Raw genomic sequence first — 18938 nt, 5'->3', positions numbered from 1 at the left:
AGGAATGGATTTCGATCGCGTTTCTCGAAGATTAGATTTTTGAGCTACTACTTAGAGTTAGAATTAGATTGCTAAGAAAGATGCATTAGCATAAGTTTTTCAATGAGTTGCATTTTAAGGACAAATTTTTCCGCAATAAAATAAATTTTGATTTTAAATTTTATTTATTTATCCTTACAATGGCGTGTATGAAAAATTGATGTTAAAATTATTAGCAATAATGGATTTGTTTCTTATTGTGTTATGGAAAGTCAAGAATTTACCAAATAGGGAGAGTTTCTCATCGCCCAAGTTTCAATTGGACAGAAACTTGGAATCATGCAACTTGGTTGCACGATGAATGAGAAATTTCATATTTTGGAAATTAGACAAATTCGTTGACAAAGTGTCAAGTGAAGGACTAGGAGATCGAGTACACAAAGTTGTGTGTTGATCAAGTTCACCATAAGAGTAACAAATATATTCGTCATGATTTACTAAAGGTTTAGTAAATATGATTATACTTACAAGATTAAGTGTAATTCTGAATTGATTAAAGGGTTTAGATCAATTGTAGAACGAATAAGAAGAATCAAGTAGGCAGAAAAAATAAAAAGTTTCTCCAATCTAAGAAGAAGGAAGAGTAGCTTTTATGCTTTATAATGGGTCTTGATGATTAAGAACCATATCTCAATTGATCCTCTAAGTGAGTCTTAGTACAATTGTATGTTTAAGAAGATGATTCAAGAATTGAAGAAATGGTTAAATCAAGAAGTCAATCATACTTCATTCCAATAAAAAGTCTTAAAGTTAAGATTGTGACAATGAGTGAAAAGTATTAAAGGTTTATAACATTCATCAAATGTGGAAATTTGTGATGTCTTGGATAAGACAAAGGCCAACTAGGACCAATTTATGAAGTGTTTCGATAAAAAGCTACACTAACTCTTGAATATTTGATTGTCAACAAATGTATATTGACAAGAGAATCTTATATGTCAAGGAGTCAGTGGGAGTCTTAATGATATTGAAAGGTTTCAAGAAGAAATCAAATAAACCTTATTGATCATCACTAGCACACGAGTTGAGGTTTACTGTTGGATTAGTGTCTAAGTCCATAACTATTTTGGTATGTACTTGACCCGATTATGAGCAAGGTCCTTTTGGGTTGCCTTCACCATAGCAATATGTAGGATGAATTAAGGAGAGAAAGGTTTAAATATGATTTATTAATATATTATGAGAATAATATATTAAAGGAGAAATCATATTGTTTAATTAATATTAGTCAAGAATTAATTGATAATTAATTTTGTGGCTAAAAGAGATTAATTAAATATAGGGGACTGGACTGCAATTATTGGATAATTGAGTTATTGGGCTAAGGAATGCTAAAGGAATAAGGGGTGAACGAAATTATGATGGAAGCCCATCATATTTTCGTCCATAGCCTTGTCCAGAAGGTTCCATGGGCTGCTTAGAGTTTAAGCTGTCCATTAGGGTTTTGACTGAAACCCTAGCAGCCCACACAAGTATATAAAGGACCCCTTAGGCCCCAAAAACGTGAACAACTGATTCTCTAGGGTTTCTAGTCGTTTTTGGGCAGCCTCCTTACTTCTCCTCTTCATCCAAGTTGTATATGGTGTTTGTGACTCCATTAGAGGTACTACACTTGTGGTACTTGCTTTCAAGAGCTAAGAAAATTCAAGGAACTAGTTGTTATTGCTATATAACAACAAAAGGTATGTATTCTAGCTTTATATATGAATTTCGAAAATTATAGTAGCATGCCAGGTTTCTTTTTGTGTTCATAAAGCTGTATAACTAATAGTGAAAACATAGATCCAATACTAGGGTTGCATGCACACATAGGATTGTTTGTATAAAACCCAACATTTACAACCTATCGTGTTAACATTATTTTTGTTTCTGTTTCCAATTGAGTTAATTATGCATGCGAGTTCTTTGAGTTCTCATTTTGAACGCATAAAAGGCAAGACACCTTGATCAATGAAAGATACATTGATAGGAAAAGGTGAGTTGCTTAACTACTTGGAAGACGTGGTGGGCAGCTATGCTACCATAAGGCAAGAAATCAAGATTAAGAAAGTTCAGTCCATATGAGTTTGAATTTGTCGTAAACTTTGGTTTTAACAAATTCACATGGATAGGAACAAATACACCATTTAAATCTAAGTGTCATAAAATTTCCCCCTTCATAAAAATGATTGTGAGGAAATGCTTTCACTAAAAAAGATTTTAAGAAGATAGTGATTGTAAAGTTGCATTCTCGAATTCAATTATGGTTACGGTATCCCTTTCCATGATTTGAATTGTGAGGTTTGGCAATTAGTCTTAATAGTTTAGACACACATATGAACTATCTAAAGCAAAGGTGTATAAGCTTAAGAGGCCTTGATAAAAGATTATTAAAGCACTAAGTATTAAAAACATGAACTTAAGAAATTCAATAAGTATTGTTTTTCTAAAAGTTAAGCTGTTGGGGGCATAAGTGTTATGTTTATAATAATCATCATGATAGTGGGAGCATAAATGTTATGATTGTATGATTATTAAGGAAAGTTTTGCAAGTTGGCAATATTAATTATAGAAAAACAAGAGTTATACCTTGCAAAGTCGTAAGGGTTGTATAGTTGTTTTGCTATAATTAAGGGAAAGAATATTGTGCTTCATTTCAAATCTAAAGGATTAGGTTGAGAAATGTTAATAAAATTAGTCAAGGTTACATAGTGTGTTCTTAAAATTTCGATTATGATTACGGTATTCCTCTTCACAATTCGAATTTTGAGAACATAGCAAATAAAACATTTTGCATCGTGTCCCATACGCTTCGGGTATAGGATCGATTGCAAATGCTTTAATGTTTGACCATTCTAAAATTTTCCAAATGTCTAGCGCATTTAGAGGGAAAAGGGACTAGAATTGGTTTTGACTAAAATAATTAAACAACTATCAAAGGACAATCCAAAGTTCGACGAGGATTGGTCGCTTGTGAGTAGTTGGAAGTATAGTATTGGAAGATATGGAAATGTTCTCATATTGGATGGACCGTATCGACATCATTACGAATAGATAAGATTCTATTAAGAATGAGTTGTCATATGGAAAATATGGAAGCGTGTCCATATTGGGAATTGAATATTAAAAAATCTATGACTAGATTAGAAACTTTTATGCAAAAGGATGTTCAAAGGAATGTACTTTGAAAGAGAGAGACATCATATCTAAGGAATTGTCTTGTAACAATCTTCGATAGAGGACTTTGTAATATCATTGGCAATAGTCTTTGTGACTTTGGTGCAGTGACATTACGAAAGGTTCGTTGCGTAAAGTGTTAGAATCTAGTATATTCTATAAGTAACAAGAATTTGATATTCTTACACTTAAGAAAATGGATTTGGAGTTGTAAAATGAGAATGATTGGAAATGTGTTCAATTTGTCTATTTCACAAAAGTAAGAACCATAGGTAAACATTGTGTGCATGCTAGGAGCATGGGACAAGTGTAATAATTCAAGTAAGAAGTTGATTAACCGAAACGACAAATAATGAGTAATCGATATGGTGATAAATAAAACGTGTTTTATTTATACTCAAAGGTTTAAGGCCATATGGGATTAGTATTATTCTTGTGTTTCACCTTGCATGTTTTGACTTCTAGAATAATTGAGTTTATTAAGAATAATCGAATTATTCGAACGGACCACAGTCGTTCATATGTTGGAAGTAGATATGATTGAAGACTGTCGTGAATTGATGTGTGGATTGTCTAAAAGAGTATTAGACATAAGCAAATGTTTGCTGCAACGTTCATGAGTGCTTATGAATATGATTTGAGCATTGGATTAAACCCACGCTCACTTGGATCACTCCATGAATTGTATTACGAGTGATTGGTGAGACGATAACATCTTATATTCTCTAAACTGAGATGTGTGAGTTGTATCTTGCGAATCGGTTGCACGTTGATAATATGTAAACGCTCTAGTAACTTGGTGTTATAAAACATATTGTTGTGTGTGATTCGGTGAGTGAGTGCAAGCAAGCATTGTATCAAAGTTTATCCGTTCCTTTTATTCAAAGAATAAAAGCGATATCTTTTGGGCCCCTCGATGGTTTAGTGATGACAAACGTAAATGCTCGGCCGGGCTAGGGGTAATTTGATTTGTTCAATTAGTCAGTCATCATAAATCGGAAATCGAGATATAGTACAAAGATAATGATTTAAAATCATATCTCATATGATATCTAGAATGGAGGAATATATGATCCCTTATCTAAGCACACGCGTATCTGATATGATCAGAGTTGACAGCGGCTTTGGAAAGCTACGATTGCAGATCGGGATCCGAAGTCATACGCAGAATAGTTGTTAGACTTATCCAAGTGGGAGACTATTGGATTAGTGTCTAAGTCCATAACTATTTTGGTATGTACTTGAACCGATGGTGCATGGTCCTTTTGGGTTGCCTTCACTAAAGCAACTTGATTGAAGAAATAAATAAAGAGAGAGAGGATATTATGATTTATTAATATGTTATAAGAATAATATATTAAAGGAGAAATCATATTTGTTTAAGTAATATTGGTCAATAATTAAATGGGAATTAATTTTATGATCAAGTGTAATTAATTAAACTAGAGGGGCTGATTTGTAATTATGTGATAGTTACAAAATAAGGTAAGGATTATCTTAAATATATGGTGAACGAATTTGAGGTGATAAGGCCTTAGAATTCGACTATGATAAGGATTCAAGGATTATCTTATGGGTTGCTTTGTGGATAAGCAACTAGATACGGATAATGACTGAAACCCTATCTCTACACCTATATAAAGACCCTAAGGCTCATGAATTCGTGTATCTCTTCCCAAGAAATCCTAAGGACGAATTCTAATGTCTCTCCTCTCTCTTTATACCTTCTCCATTTGCTCTTGGTGTTTGTAAGCCATTAGAGGAGTGACACTTGTGACTCTAAGCATTCCAAAGTCAATTCAAGGAGGAATTAGGATTGTTATTACTCTATAACAATCAAGGTATGTTCTTAAACCCATTCATATGTTAATATCGATTTCATATACTAGAATTAGGGTTTATAGTCTTGGATTCAAAGCATGTACAATAGAGAAACCTAGATCCAAGCATTACGGTTTGTATGAGCACATAGGATGTCTTATGACCAATACCCATCAGACTCTTGGAATCCTACACTATATAAATGTTGTCTATTAGCCAAAATCATGTGCCTAATGCATTCTAAGAGAATCATAACCGAGTTTGGTGGCGTCTAACCTCTCTCTCAAAGTCCTTCTTTGTTCATGGTGTTTGTGAACCATTTAAGGCATCACACTTGAGGTGTTTAGCTCTTGAAAGGCCAAAACTATAAGCTACAATAAAGAGGTATTATTCTAACTAGTTTTATGATTCATGTACCAAATTGTATGCTAGATGTAGGCTTCATGCATTGGAAATTTTATTGCAAGTATAATTAGAGAAAACATAGATCCAAAGCATTTGGGGTTGCATGTGCACCATAGGAGTCTTATAGTGCTTAAAACTATAAGCTACAATAAAGAGGTATTATTCTTCTCCTTCTCCTTCTCCTTCTCCTTCTCCTTCTCCTTCTCCTTCTCCTTCTCCTTCTCCTTCTCCTTCTCCTTCTCCTTCTCCTTCTCCTTCTCCTTCTCCTTCTCCTTCTCCTTCTCCTTCTCCTTCTCCTTCTCCTTCTCCTTCTCCTTCTCCTTCTCCTTCTCCTTCTCCTTCTCCTTCTCCTTCTCCTTCTCCTTCTCCTTCTCCTTCTCCTTCTCCTTCTTCTTCTTCTTCTTCTTCTTCTTCTTCTCCTTCTCCTTCACACAAGATTACTCACAAATGGCTCACAGACTCACAAAATGCTCTAGGGTTTCGTGGTTAGGTTTTGGGACTTGGTGGCTAAAAATAAGGCCATAAGGTGGGGATTAAGTTGCTTAAATAGGGTGCAAAACCTTGAAATTAGGGTTTCATTCTGGCAGGCCTACTCGCCGAGTTGATGGCTCTCAGCTCGTCGAGTAGATGACTTAAAACCTGCGTCCAATCTCGCTTCTACTCGATGATTTTGGGGCTCCCAACTCGTCAATTAGCTTTACAAAAATAAACAAATTACAATTAAATGCGTACCAGGAATGAGACCTTACAAAAAACAACCCTGAAAGTAAGTTTATGATATGCTCAGTATGCCATTTTTTTAATTTTTAGATTTTGGTTCATATTTGTTGTTGTATTGGTTATTTCACTCCTTGATCCTTTGGTTTATGTAGAAAGCAGAAGAAAGGTGTGGTTTTTGGGAATGGGTAGAACCTGATGAAACACTTGAAGTTGTGCAATATGAAATTTTGAGCCTTAGAAAAGAGCCGAGATAAGTAAATAATAAAAAATTTATTATTAAGTGTTTGTTGGTTGTTTTCATTGTGATGTGTTTATTTAGTCTTTTGAAGTAATAATTGTAATCATCAAGAAGTAGATTAATGTTAAGGTTGTGTTGGTTGTAATCTTTTAGATTGTGAAATGGTATTTCGAATCTTTTGAAGTTGTATTAAGATGTAATATACTTTGTAACACTTATTTTGACATGAATGAGATCTAATTTGTTATATTATTTTGATATGAAACAGATTTCACAGAAACAGATTTCAAAGTAGGATGATAAAATAGAAATTGTTTTGACCAATTTACCCTTGGATTTGCAATTTTGGTAAAACAAATTTCATATAAACGGATTTCAAAGTAGGATGCACATTAATAGAAATAGTTGTACTACAAAATACCCTTAACACATTAATCAAATTAACCTTGAAGCATGTTATGACTAAAATACCCCTTAACTATTATCGTAGTAACATTACATCATTCTAGTAGTAAGGTAGCATAGTTACATTACAAAAAGACTTAAGGTTTGTTACCAATTCCATGCAAAAGACTAAAAGTTTGTGTTAGACAAAAGATACTAGTAGTAAACAAGCACATCATTCTAAAGTTACTAGCTTGTTTTGACTGCAACCAATCCTTCCTTTGGGGACAAGTTTCTTTCTTAGACCAATCTCAGTTATATGTTTTGAAACTTTCCTCTTTCGCACATGCATCTTTCCAATTCTTGAAGCTCTGGGAGCTTGAACAGGAGCTTGAATAGGTTCTTATACACGTTCTTGTACATGTTCTTGAACGGATTCTCGTGTAGGTTCTTGTACGGGTACATGTACACTTCCACTTCCACTTGTACTTCCCCTTCCTGAGAAAACAAACTAATATTAGTTCCTAATTATATAGAACTACACTAAATCAATTCATTTTTACCTTTTCGTGGACAGCTTGATTTCTTGTGTCCAATGCTCCTGCAAGTACTACACCTTGGCAACCATTTTGCACGTGATATTGTATGCATCTTTTTACTAGTACCTTCTAATTCTGACTTATCCTTTGTTCGTTTAACTTTTGGTCTGCCTGATAGTCTTTTTTTTGGAGGTAAAGGCTTTCGATAAGTTGTTTTCGGCTACATTGGACTACCATTTAAAGGGTGGACATTGTAAGTGTAGCTTGAAAGGAAACTTTGTTTTCTAAAGCAAGGTGCCATATACGACTCTACATCATGATTCAGGTATGCAATTGCAGCCAAGCCATGCAAGCATGGGATACCTCTCAATTGCCAACTTCTACATTCACATACCCTTATGATTAGATCCATAGCAAATGCATCATTACCAAATCTTACTTCAAATTGCTGAAAGTCGCTTGGATAAACTCCCCAAATTCTGTAAAAAATAAGCAAGTTAACACCCCAAATCAAATCAATCATTAGCTAATGTAAATTAAAAAAAAAGCAAGTTAACACCCCAAATCAAATCAATCATTAGCTAATGTAAATTAAAAAAAAAGCAAGTTAACACCCCAAACCAAATCTTACTTCAAATTGCGTCCGAAAATGTAGAATCATCAATTTCGTCTTCATCCTCTACAACCGAATCATATTCATCAGGATTCTCCTCCTCAATCCAATCAAAAATGGGTTCATTGTACTGATCAATGTACACATTAATTCTTTTTTGTTGGCTTCCATTACCAACATTAAGGAACTCTCTGTAATCTCCTTCATTCTGAATTACTCCTAAGCCTTCACTCAACCTTTCATGTGGAAGACAGTAGTAAACATCCTTGCAGTTGATATTCTTTGTGAGCTTTTCAAGGAATGTAATGAAATTTGAAAATACCATAGCATTGAAGTCGACATCTCGTATAGATGCGATAACTGGGTCGAAATATACAAGGGGGGTGGGGGAAAATACACCATTATAGTGGACATCCATGATCAGGGATGATCCCTTCGTCATTACAGTTGAAGAAACAGAAAGGGATTTCAATTGCAAAGGTTCGACATTGAGAACGAAGAGAAAGGGGAACGAAGGAACGAAAGCGGTGGTTTTTTATTCTATTTTATTTATGTGCCCTAGTTCCAATTAACATTCATATAATGTGTCAAAAATGTCAAGTAATTTCATTTAATGCCACATAATATGCCAAATCAGCAAAAACCTAAGATCATCAGACATATTGCCTTAATGTGTATAGGTCAAACACGTTTAGTTGTCAAATGTGTACGAAAAAATATCGTTACATTAATGTGTACAAACCCTATACTACGTTACCTTTCTATGTCATTAACCCATTTGGAAACCAATTTTGGGATTTTGGAGAAATGAAAAGGGAAAGAGATTTTGGGGACTAACTTTGTAAATTACTCCATCCAAATCTTTATTTCAAATTCAGAACTTCCCTCTCCGATTCCCCTATTATTCGTCTCGTGTTACGACTCTTTCGTAAATGGCTTCCGAATCTATGAAAAGAGATTGGTCTCTTAAAGATTTCGAGATCGGGAAACCCCTTGGTAAGGGCAAATTCGGCCGAGTCTACCTCGCCCGTGAAGTCAAGGTAACACATTCATTTCAAATTGTGCAATTAGGCTGTTAAATCACTCGATTTCCATGAAATTAGGGTTTAACTCGACGAATTTGGCTTTGTCTGTTCCTATCAGAGCAAGTACATAGTCGCCCTGAAAGTGATATTTAAAGAACAGATTGAAAAGTACAAACTCCAACACCAGCTCAAAAGAGAGATGGCGATCCAAAATAGCCTTCGTCATCCCAATGTTCTCAGACTTTACGGGTGGTTTCACGATTCAGAAAGAATCTTCCTAATTTTGGAGTACGCTCATGGAGGTGAGCTCTATGGAGAGCTTCGTAAATCTGGTCATTTGTCCGAGAAGCAAGCTGCCACTGTAATATTCCTATCCCTCTCTCTATCTCTCTCTTAATCCATTTTTCTAATCTGATTTATTGATGGTGATCTTCAGTACATTGCTAGCCTTACACGGGCATTAGCTTATTGTCATGAAAAGCATGTAATCCATCGAGATATAAAGCCTGAGAATTTGTTGCTAGATCATGAGGTATGTTAAGATGAATTTCTCTGTCACTGCTCCTTGAAGTTGTTAGCAGCAGCATCTTCCATTACATATGCAATATGATAACATGAGAGTTATGGTTGTAGGGAAGACTGAAGATAGCAGACTTTGGGTGGTCTGTTAGGTCAAAAGACAAGAGACACACAATGTGTGGAACATTAGATTATCTGGCACCAGAAATGGTGGAACAAAAAGCTCATGATTATGCAGTTGATAATTGGACATTAGGCATTCTGTGTTATGAGTTTCTTTATGGTGTCCCTCCTTTTGAGGCAGATAGCCAAGCAGATACCTTTAGAAGGTAATCAACAACTTTGCTCCTTTTTCTTTCTGTGTGTGTGTTTGTTTGTTTGTTGTGTAATAAGTAACAAGATTTGGTATGTGCTCAGGATTATGAAGATTGATCTCACCTTCCCTTCAAGCCCTCAAGTATCTAAGGAAGCTAAACATCTCATCACTCGAGTAAGTTATGTGTTTACTGAAGGTTTTCACCTAATAATGTGTTGATTCTTTCATTTTCTTTAATTCAATGATTTGAACAAATGCAGCTTTTGGTGAAGGATTCGGATAAAAGGCTTCCACTTGAGAAGATCTTGGAGCATCCTTGGATTATTGTGAATGATGATCCTGATGGTACTTGCTCTTAATACAAATTGTAGTTTTAAAATAAGAATTAAGATTTAAGACAAACAGTTTTTATTGGTAGCCAATAGCAGCTTCTTCTTTTGGTATCATTAAGTTGATTTGAAGCTGTATGTGAAGGGTGTTTATGTTGTTAGGCCTCAAAGAAATTTGTATAAGTGTTAGGAAAATGATTAAAGGATGTTCAATCTTTTGTTGCCTCCTTTTGTGTCGATCGGTTGGTTTGTGATTTTTGTAAAATGATATTTTTGTTATTAAAAACATTTGACCCTGATCCAAAAAAATATCCAAATACTAACATGTGTTGGCTTTTTTTTTTAAACATACATGGAGCTATTTCATGTTTGTGTCTAGATGAAGAAATGGAAGTAGAGCCCTATCAAGACAAAAAAAAGAACACAGTTGCTATTTTTTGTGTATAACCAGTTTAGGCTAAATGAAAGAAACAAATTTAAACTGCCCAATACCTCTAAACCATGCTTGAAATTATATCATAGCAGTGAAATTGCTTTGTATTTAGATGATATTGTTGGACACACAGTAAGTATGAAAAAAATGAGACATAGATTGTAAAGTGATATATATATATATATATATATATATATATATATATATATATATATATATATATATATATATATATATAGTTAGTTAGGTTAATGTGAGACGATCTAATTTTGTGAGACCGTGAGTCAATCTTAGCCATTCATTTGGTAGATAAAACAAAAAACATTTTTAAAATGCAAAATAATTGAAAATTTTTGAATTTTTTTTTCAAATATTATTTTTGTAATTTATATTTTCCAAAAAAAAAACCAAAAAAAAAAAAAAAAGAAAAAAAATAAATAAAAAGAAAAAAAATACATTTTTTTTTACATATTCTAGTAGAATAAATAGAATATTCTACACATCTGAGAAATTTAGTATAATATCTCAACATTCTAAAAATTACATTGGATATTTACAGTGTAATATTTTATTAGAATATTTCATTTATTTAAAAAAAAACAGTATATATATATATATATATATATATATATATATATATATATATATATATATATATATATATATATATATAGGCAATTAAATGTTCTGAAAATAATAATTAAAAAAAGAATTTTTGGATTTTTCTTTCTATTATGCATTTTAAAATTATTTTTAAATTTGGTCTCACGGTCTCACAAAATTTGCATGCTTTCAAATGAACCTGAACATATATATATATATATATATATATATATATATATATATACACACACACACACACACACACACATTACAAAAGATTTGTGAGAATTTGGGAACTTCTAAGAGTGCGTTTGGTTGTGAAATTTTTTCCAAGAAAAATAGAAATTTTGAAAATGCGTTTGGATCGTTCAGTTTTTCAAAGTTTTCTAAGAAAATGAAACTTTTCCGGTGCGTCTAGTTGAGGAAAAATGGACCGTTTTCCAAAAAAAATTTCTAAGAAAAATGAGAATTTTGAAAACACGTTTAGTTCGTCTATTTTTTAAAATTTTCACGGAAAATGAAAATTTTCTGTTTTCTAAAATTACAAAGTTGAAAATTTTTGGAAGACCTATAATTATTGTTTTTCATATTTTTTTAATCCAAAATTTTTCTAAAAAATAAACACCCACTCCCATCCCATCCACCTTTATCTGCTTTCACCTTAACACTCCCAAACCTACACCAACCCCCATAAACACACACACACACACCAACCCCCACAAACACACACCCACCCACCCCTCAAACATACACACACACACACACATCCCCACAAACATACACACACACACACACCCGTCACCACCCACACCTACACACACCCACCCAACACCACTACCACAATCATCAACCTAATATCACCATCACCAACACCACCACTGCCACAATTGCCGCTGCAACCACCACCGCCACCGCTACTGCCACCACCACCACCACCACGATCGCCATCATCGACACCATTACTACCCCCACCACTACCACAGTCCCCATGCCCACCCTACCACCGTTACTGTTTTTAAAAATGAAGCCGATAGAAAAATAACATCTAAACACGTTTTCTAATTTTCCAAAACTGAACATGAAAAATGAATAAGTTTTAACTAAACACATTTTTTTAAACTTTCCAATGAAAATTGGAAACGGAAAACGAAAATTGAAAAGGGAAAACGAAAAACAGAAAATGAAAACTGTTTTTCCGTAACTAAACGCAACCATAGTTTTCCAAAAATTTCCAAAATTTTAAGGTGGAAAATGAAAACTCTATGCTTTCTACCAAACGCGTTTTCTAAAATTTTCAATATTACTTCAAAGAGTGTTAAAAACTTGGTGATATTTGGATACAAGGATTTTGAATTTGATAGATCTGAAGATGATGCCATCGAAATCAATGCGCCTAATATTCAATCACTAACAATCCAACATGAAATAAATTTTTTGAAGATTTTATTGGTAGATGTGTCTTCTTTAGTCAAAGTCGACTTAAGTTATACTTGTAAAGGGATCCGGTATCGCCACACAACGCCGAAAGAAGAGATGCTTAAAGGACTTCTAATTGGTTTGTCTTGTGAATTCTGAGGTAAGATTTCTTTTTCTTTTTCAATTTTGGATAAACTTGTTTCAAATTTCAGGACTCCTAATTGGTTTGTCTTGTGACTTGGTATTGGTAGGTTGTTACCTGTTTGCAAGAAAAAGGTTTCATTTTTCCATCAAATGTCAAGTTTCCTCAAGTGGAAGAAGTCACCGAGAGCTTAACTGATTGGTGGTGATGCTTTAAGTTCGTGTTTAGGCATATTAGTTCTTTTTTCAACTCCAACTGGTTAAATCTGTTACTCTGATTACTTTTTTTCTTTTTTCATTATCTTGATTTCTTTTGTTTTACAGCAGGTTAAATATTACTAGTTTTTCTTTTCCTATTATCTTGTTTTCTCCCTTGTATATATAAAACAGAAATCAAATACTACTATGATGCCATGAATTCTAACTTAAAAATAAGAATACTTACAATGTATAAGCTTTTCTTTGTTGGCCGCTCACGTGATTTGTAGCCTTGACAGTATAGAAACTTATTAAGTAAATTCCATATATTTGTGTACTTTTTAGATGCATTTAATTACCATTTCACTGCTATAGACCTATAGTTGGGTAGATTATTCACTGAAAGTACAATGCCTTAATAAGTAAAAAATGGAAGTACAATGCTATGATAGAATGAAATTGATAAGCCCCTACATTTTTGTTATCTTTTTGGCCAAGGGTAGAATGGTCTTTTCTGGTATTATGGTTGTTAATGGCTGTTTTGTTAGTTGGAACGGCACCTGATTATGTTGGTTGTTATTCCCTTTTGTCTTGTCTCTAGTGGTAGTATACATAATCCTTTTGTTTTAGAGAGTCAATAGCTAAGAATTTGTATGAACTACAACTTTGTTCTTTTGGAGAGCCCCTTTCCTCTTGAATGACTGGGAATTATCTTAATATTATCTAAGTATTTTTGTTAGTCTGTGTTAGAATGTTTGGGTATACGATAGATTCAACAAGGGTCTATCAGAAATAAAAAAGCAAAAAGTGATGCTAGAAATGGATGTAGTTTTCAAGGTACAATGCCTTTATAAGAAAAGTACTGAAAGTGTAATAGTATATTAGAAACAACCAAAATAAGGAAATTGTATTCAAAGGATAAGCAAAAGTATATTGCTATTAAGTAGGAGTTGGATTTATACCATTCATGAAACCGGAGGCATCATGTATACCAAATCCATTAAAATTCTTCATCATGAGTCACCTAATAAGTCTCGCCATCATGAGTCACCTGTATAGATCAACACAACAAAAATTAGCATGAGTTAAATGGTCGATTATTGAAGGCTAATGACATTTTTCAAGATTTGAATGTATTCATTGTGATCCATTTCTTCAACCTCATTCATTTGTCCTTTAAACCAATCAAAAGAAGGGGCTCCCTTGTGACTCAAAAAAAAGTTTGTTTCAACCTACTCCAAATATTTATTCCATTGAAAACCGGTGTCGGGTTTATTTCAGGTTTTCAAGTCTCAAATCACATTTAACAATTTGCAATTTTGACCTTTCTAGGTTTCTTATGATCACTTGTTGATGCCTAACTTGAAGATGATAGATTCGTGAGGCTATCACATGATATATTTGTCTCCGTGTTCTAAACCTAACCACAAAAAAACATTAAAAAAACAAACAAACCATGTATTATCATAGAACAAAAACAAATCTACATGGTTTAAGCTTTCATCATCTCCATGAATCTAAAGTTTTTTTTTTATTTAGAGTTATTTTAAATTTTAAACAATTACTCTTTTGGTAAGTTTTTTTTATCATATTTTACTTTGTAGTTGGTAACTTTCACTTATATCTCCATATATATATTTTTTGTTTTATTTCTATCAAAAGTAATTAAATATTAGTATTAAATACACTTTCACAAATTTTATTTTCTACAAGAAAGTAGAAGTATAAAATAGTAATGGGGTAGTAAAAGTCAAAAAAGTCCCTAGGAATAGGAATAAGAGAGCACTCAAAAGTCTAAGAAATGACAACCTTAAAAATCTTAAAGAGATGGTGTTGATGAAGAGTAGGTTTGAAGTGATTAGGGTGTAGTACAACTTAGGGAAAATGACTTAAAAATGTAACGAAATTCTAAAAATGTACAAAAAAGACCATTGTTTTTTTAGTACATAAAATACCATTGAACCGGCTATTGTAGATAACCATCAGGTTACCCGGTTTCCAAAATGTTCAAAAAATATCATTATTGTTTTTTACTGCAACAAATTCTATGAAAGTATACTATTTGTACACAGAATACTAATGATGTACATATGTGTTCAAATAAAACATTATGGTAACTGGAAGGCACTTCACGTAAATGGAAAATGACTTAAAAGTGTAACGAAGTTTCCAAAATGTTCAACAAATACCTCACTATTTGTTAACTTCGTTGTTGTTAGATTACACCGGAGATAATGCACCGTCATATCAGTTCATAATAATTGTACAATCTCTTTCATTCCCTCACTTGATCGTTCTCGTGGTAACATGAGAAGTAAGTAGGTAATAACCTTAATTAAACATTCTTGCTTCCCGATCGCATCATATGCCTCAAACCTAAAACATATATACATTATATAGATACACATATTATACATCAATGTTAGTCGTGCGTTAGTGTTGCGGCACAAAAGAGACACAAAAGAGAAACGAGTGTGATGTTATGTCATGAGAATTCCTAAATGTGGATGTAGACAGTAGGAGTTGCGATTAATTCTCCGGACCAGTGAGAGATGAATAGTCAGGAACACTCAGTGTTATGTGGCTAATTTGATGACGATTTGTAGTCAAAATAGAGAGAGAAGCATATGTGTTGCAACTCTTGACCTACTTGCATCCTAATTGATAGATTCTTAGTTATGTGTTTTTTTAATTGTATTTAGATACAAACTGATCGGGTAAGGGAATAAAAGAGAATACATAACTGGTGTGAACTTGTACGACAATGAATAATCTTCAATGACCATGTTCTACATAATCCGAAAACAACGAAGTTAACAAAAGGTGCTCGTAAAAAACAATGGTATTTTTTTTGAACATTTTCTAAACTTAAATGGTATTTTTTGTACTAAAATGCATACCTCGTTGGTATTCTGTGTACAAATGATATACTTCAATGATGTTTTTTATACTAAAAAACAATGGTATTTTTTTTTAAATATTTTAGAAATTTCGTTACCTTTTTATGTCATTTTTCTGTTTACCTAGGATAACCGGTTACACCAAGGTTTTATTTAAACACATGTGTACTTTGTTGATATTTTGTATACAAAAAAATATATTTTAATTGTATTTTGTGTACTAAAAAAAAGACAATGGTTTTTTTTATATATTTTTGGAACTTCCTTACATTTTACGGTCATTCTCCCTACAACTTATTCAAGACAACCAACCAACAAATACAAAAATGAATGAAAATAAACCTTGACAAATATAACGAAATACCCTCCATATTTATAAAAAAAATACCCACTGGCCGCCACTGTGTGAGTATGACTAATAACTAGTGTTAAAGGAGACATGCATGCTATTGATTTTTGTTTTCTTCACCAAAAATATAATACAAACTATATTGTGTATCTAGATACTCTATATTAAAATATAGAGTATATATCAAAATATAGAGAAAAAAATCAAACAATTATAAATTCCTTAATTCTAATCATATTAGAAACTTTTCATTTGCATTTTCTTATGAAAATTTCCTTTTTTTGATATTAAAGCAAAGTTTTACATAAACATACAGGTAAACAAGCAACAAGATGTGCCTATCAGAGCAACTATATCATCACTCTGAAAGTGATACTCAAAGAACAGGCTGAAAAGTACAAACTCCAACACCACCTCAAAAGAGAGATGGAAATCCAAACAAGCCTTCGTTATCCGTATGTTCTCACACTTTATAGGTGGAGTACACTCATGGAAGTGAGCTCTACAGAGACGTTAGTAGATTTGGTTATTTGTCTGAACATTAGATTATCTTTCTTTTGTATGTGTATTTGTTAATAAGTAACCATATTTGGTATGTGCACAGGATTATGAAGATTGATCTCACCTTCCTATCAAACCCTCAAGTATCTAAGGAAGCTAAACATCTCATAACTAGAGTAAGTTATGTGTTTACCGAAGGTTTTCACGTAAGCACCGAGATTGTTGTACTCGTTGATGAAGTGACGCTTAATAGCGCTTTAAGTTACTAGGATAAGACAAATGGGCGTGGACAACTAGTTATCACACCCAAAAGATGTCACCTCACATGCCATGTCAAAATGGTGTTATAACACCAAATGGAGGAAATGAGCAACTACTTATAACACACATAACTTTCCATGTCATCATTTCTTCTTCTTTTTTTTTTGTCTTTTTTTCTTCTTTTCTCAGTTTATTTATTTTTGATTTTTTTTAGTTTTTTTAATCTTGTTGGATTATTTAAAAAAATGAAACATGCAATTTAATTAAATCAAAGATTAACCATAACATTAAAAACTTAAAATAACATTACACACAAAAAAAAAACATTGTCCTAAAAAACTTAAAACCGATCAACTAGTCATCCAAGGGGGTGTTTGACTTAGCTTTTTAAGGGCTAAAAGTCCTTTTTGGAAAAGTTGTAAAAAGTCAGGTTTCCTGACTTTTCCAAAAAGTTTGATTTTCCTTCTATCAAAAATCCAAAAGTAGGTTTTAAAAGTGTTTTGCCAAACATCTTTTGCCTTCTATCTTTTTCTAAAAGATCTTTTGGCTTCTCAAAAGCTAAGCCAAGCACCCCCCAAATGTTGTTTTTTCGATGGTCTCCTTCATTCTCAAAGCACTCACACTTCTCGTGGTCCCATATTTTATTCACTCGTTTGGAGAATTGCTAAATCCTTCGTTATTTGATCTTTGTCCGCTTGCTTACGAAGAAACTCCAAGTGCTCACGTTGCACATCAAACTTTTGTTGGACGATCAGATTGTGTTGGTCAAACTTTTCTTTCATTTCCGCCAATTCTTGTGCCCTTCTATCAGTTTTGTCCGCGTGACGTTAAGCGTGCTTTGCTTTGTTGCGACTGATCGATCGGTCTAAGGGGGGCACTACTAGAAAAATTCCCTTTAATGACACACATTGCGTGTCATAAAAGGATACAGATAACACACAAATGTGTGTCAATGATGAGAAAATTGGTATAGAAGCTTCTTATTATATTTCTTTTTATGATTAATAACGTGTAGAATACAAAGCTTTTATACAAAGAAAAAGATAACAATGACCTAACTAACTTTAATTTATTTCTACTCAAAAGATAGAGATGACAATTAATTGAAAGCATAGATAATGACTGCAAGTTCGATAATTGGTTCCTTTACTCCCCCTCAAGTTGGAGCATGCAAATTTCTAATGCCCAACTTCACCAATAACGAGCATAAGCATTGTGAACCAAGTGCTTTGGTTAGCAAGTCGGCTATCTGATCACGGGTGTCAATCCACACCAGTGTAATCTCCTTTGACTCAACTCGTTCTCGTCAAAATAGCAATCCATTTCCACATGTTTTGTTCTTTCATGAAAGACGGGGTTATATGCAATATGTTGAGCCGATTGGTTATCATGAAAGAGAGGCGCCGACTTGTCTACTTTGATATCAAGGTCTGTTGGTAACCATCAAACCCAAAGTACCTCACTAACAGTCGTTGCCATGACTCGATATTCTGCTTCAGCAGACGATCGAGAAACAACTGACGGTTTCTTTGACTTCCAAGATATTGGTGCACCACCAAAAAACAAAAGATAACTGGTTCGAGAGCGTCGAGAAAAGGGACAACCCGGCCAGTCTGAATCACTATAAGCTGTGAGATCTATACACCTTCTATTGGGAGAAGTATTCCTTGACCTGGTGTTCTCTTGAGATAACGAAGAACTCTTGTAGCTTCATCTAGATGCGTATGTTTAGGATTTGAGATAAACCGACTTAAAACATTCATTGCATACGTAATATTCGGTCGGGTCGCTTGGAGGTAAAGACGCCTACCAACCATGCGACGACATGTACCCGTATCAACGGAGCTTTCTTCACCACCTCTGTCCAATTTGAGATTCTGTTCCATGGGGAATTTGCTAGGACGACATCCCCGTAAACCGCTATCTTCCAAAATGTCCAACTTAAAGAAATATCATCTTTCTCACCTTCCATTTGTGGACCAATTTCACTATTATAAATATGTTGGCCATCGTTGCTTGTGTCATCAGGAAA

The 18938-nt window shown here is 33.5% G+C and overlaps 1 protein-coding gene and 1 long non-coding RNA gene across 2 annotated transcripts; one reads left to right on the top strand and one right to left on the bottom strand.

The window, feature by feature from the left end:
* Positions 1 to 6835: 6835 nt before the first annotated feature.
* LOC144997788 (uncharacterized) lies at positions 6836 to 8456 on the bottom strand. The gene is made up of 3 exons (XR_013659939.1): positions 7934 to 8456; positions 7327 to 7781; positions 6836 to 7261 (listed from the first exon to the last, which is right to left on the bottom strand). It is a non-coding gene; the product is annotated as an uncharacterized LOC144997788 (long non-coding RNA).
* A 241-nt stretch (positions 8457 to 8697) lies between these two features.
* On the top strand, positions 8698 to 10395 carry AUR3 (ataurora3). Its single transcript, XM_078957655.1, has 6 exons — positions 8698 to 8955; positions 9059 to 9301; positions 9377 to 9472; positions 9574 to 9788; positions 9877 to 9949; positions 10036 to 10395. Exons 1-6 carry the CDS (start codon positions 8848 to 8850, stop codon positions 10132 to 10134), a joined length of 834 nt encoding a protein of 277 aa, XP_078813781.1. The 5' UTR covers positions 8698 to 8847; the 3' UTR covers positions 10135 to 10395.
* The last annotated feature ends 8543 nt before the right edge of the window (positions 10396 to 18938 follow it).

The sequence above is a fragment of the Lactuca saligna genome, chromosome 5, assembly GCF_052625555.1.
Source record: "Lactuca saligna cultivar CGN05327 chromosome 5, ASM5262555v1, whole genome shotgun sequence".
NCBI classification, from domain to species: Eukaryota; Viridiplantae; Streptophyta; class Magnoliopsida; order Asterales; family Asteraceae; genus Lactuca; species Lactuca saligna.
This window is presented reverse-complemented; position numbering and strand designations above follow the sequence as displayed.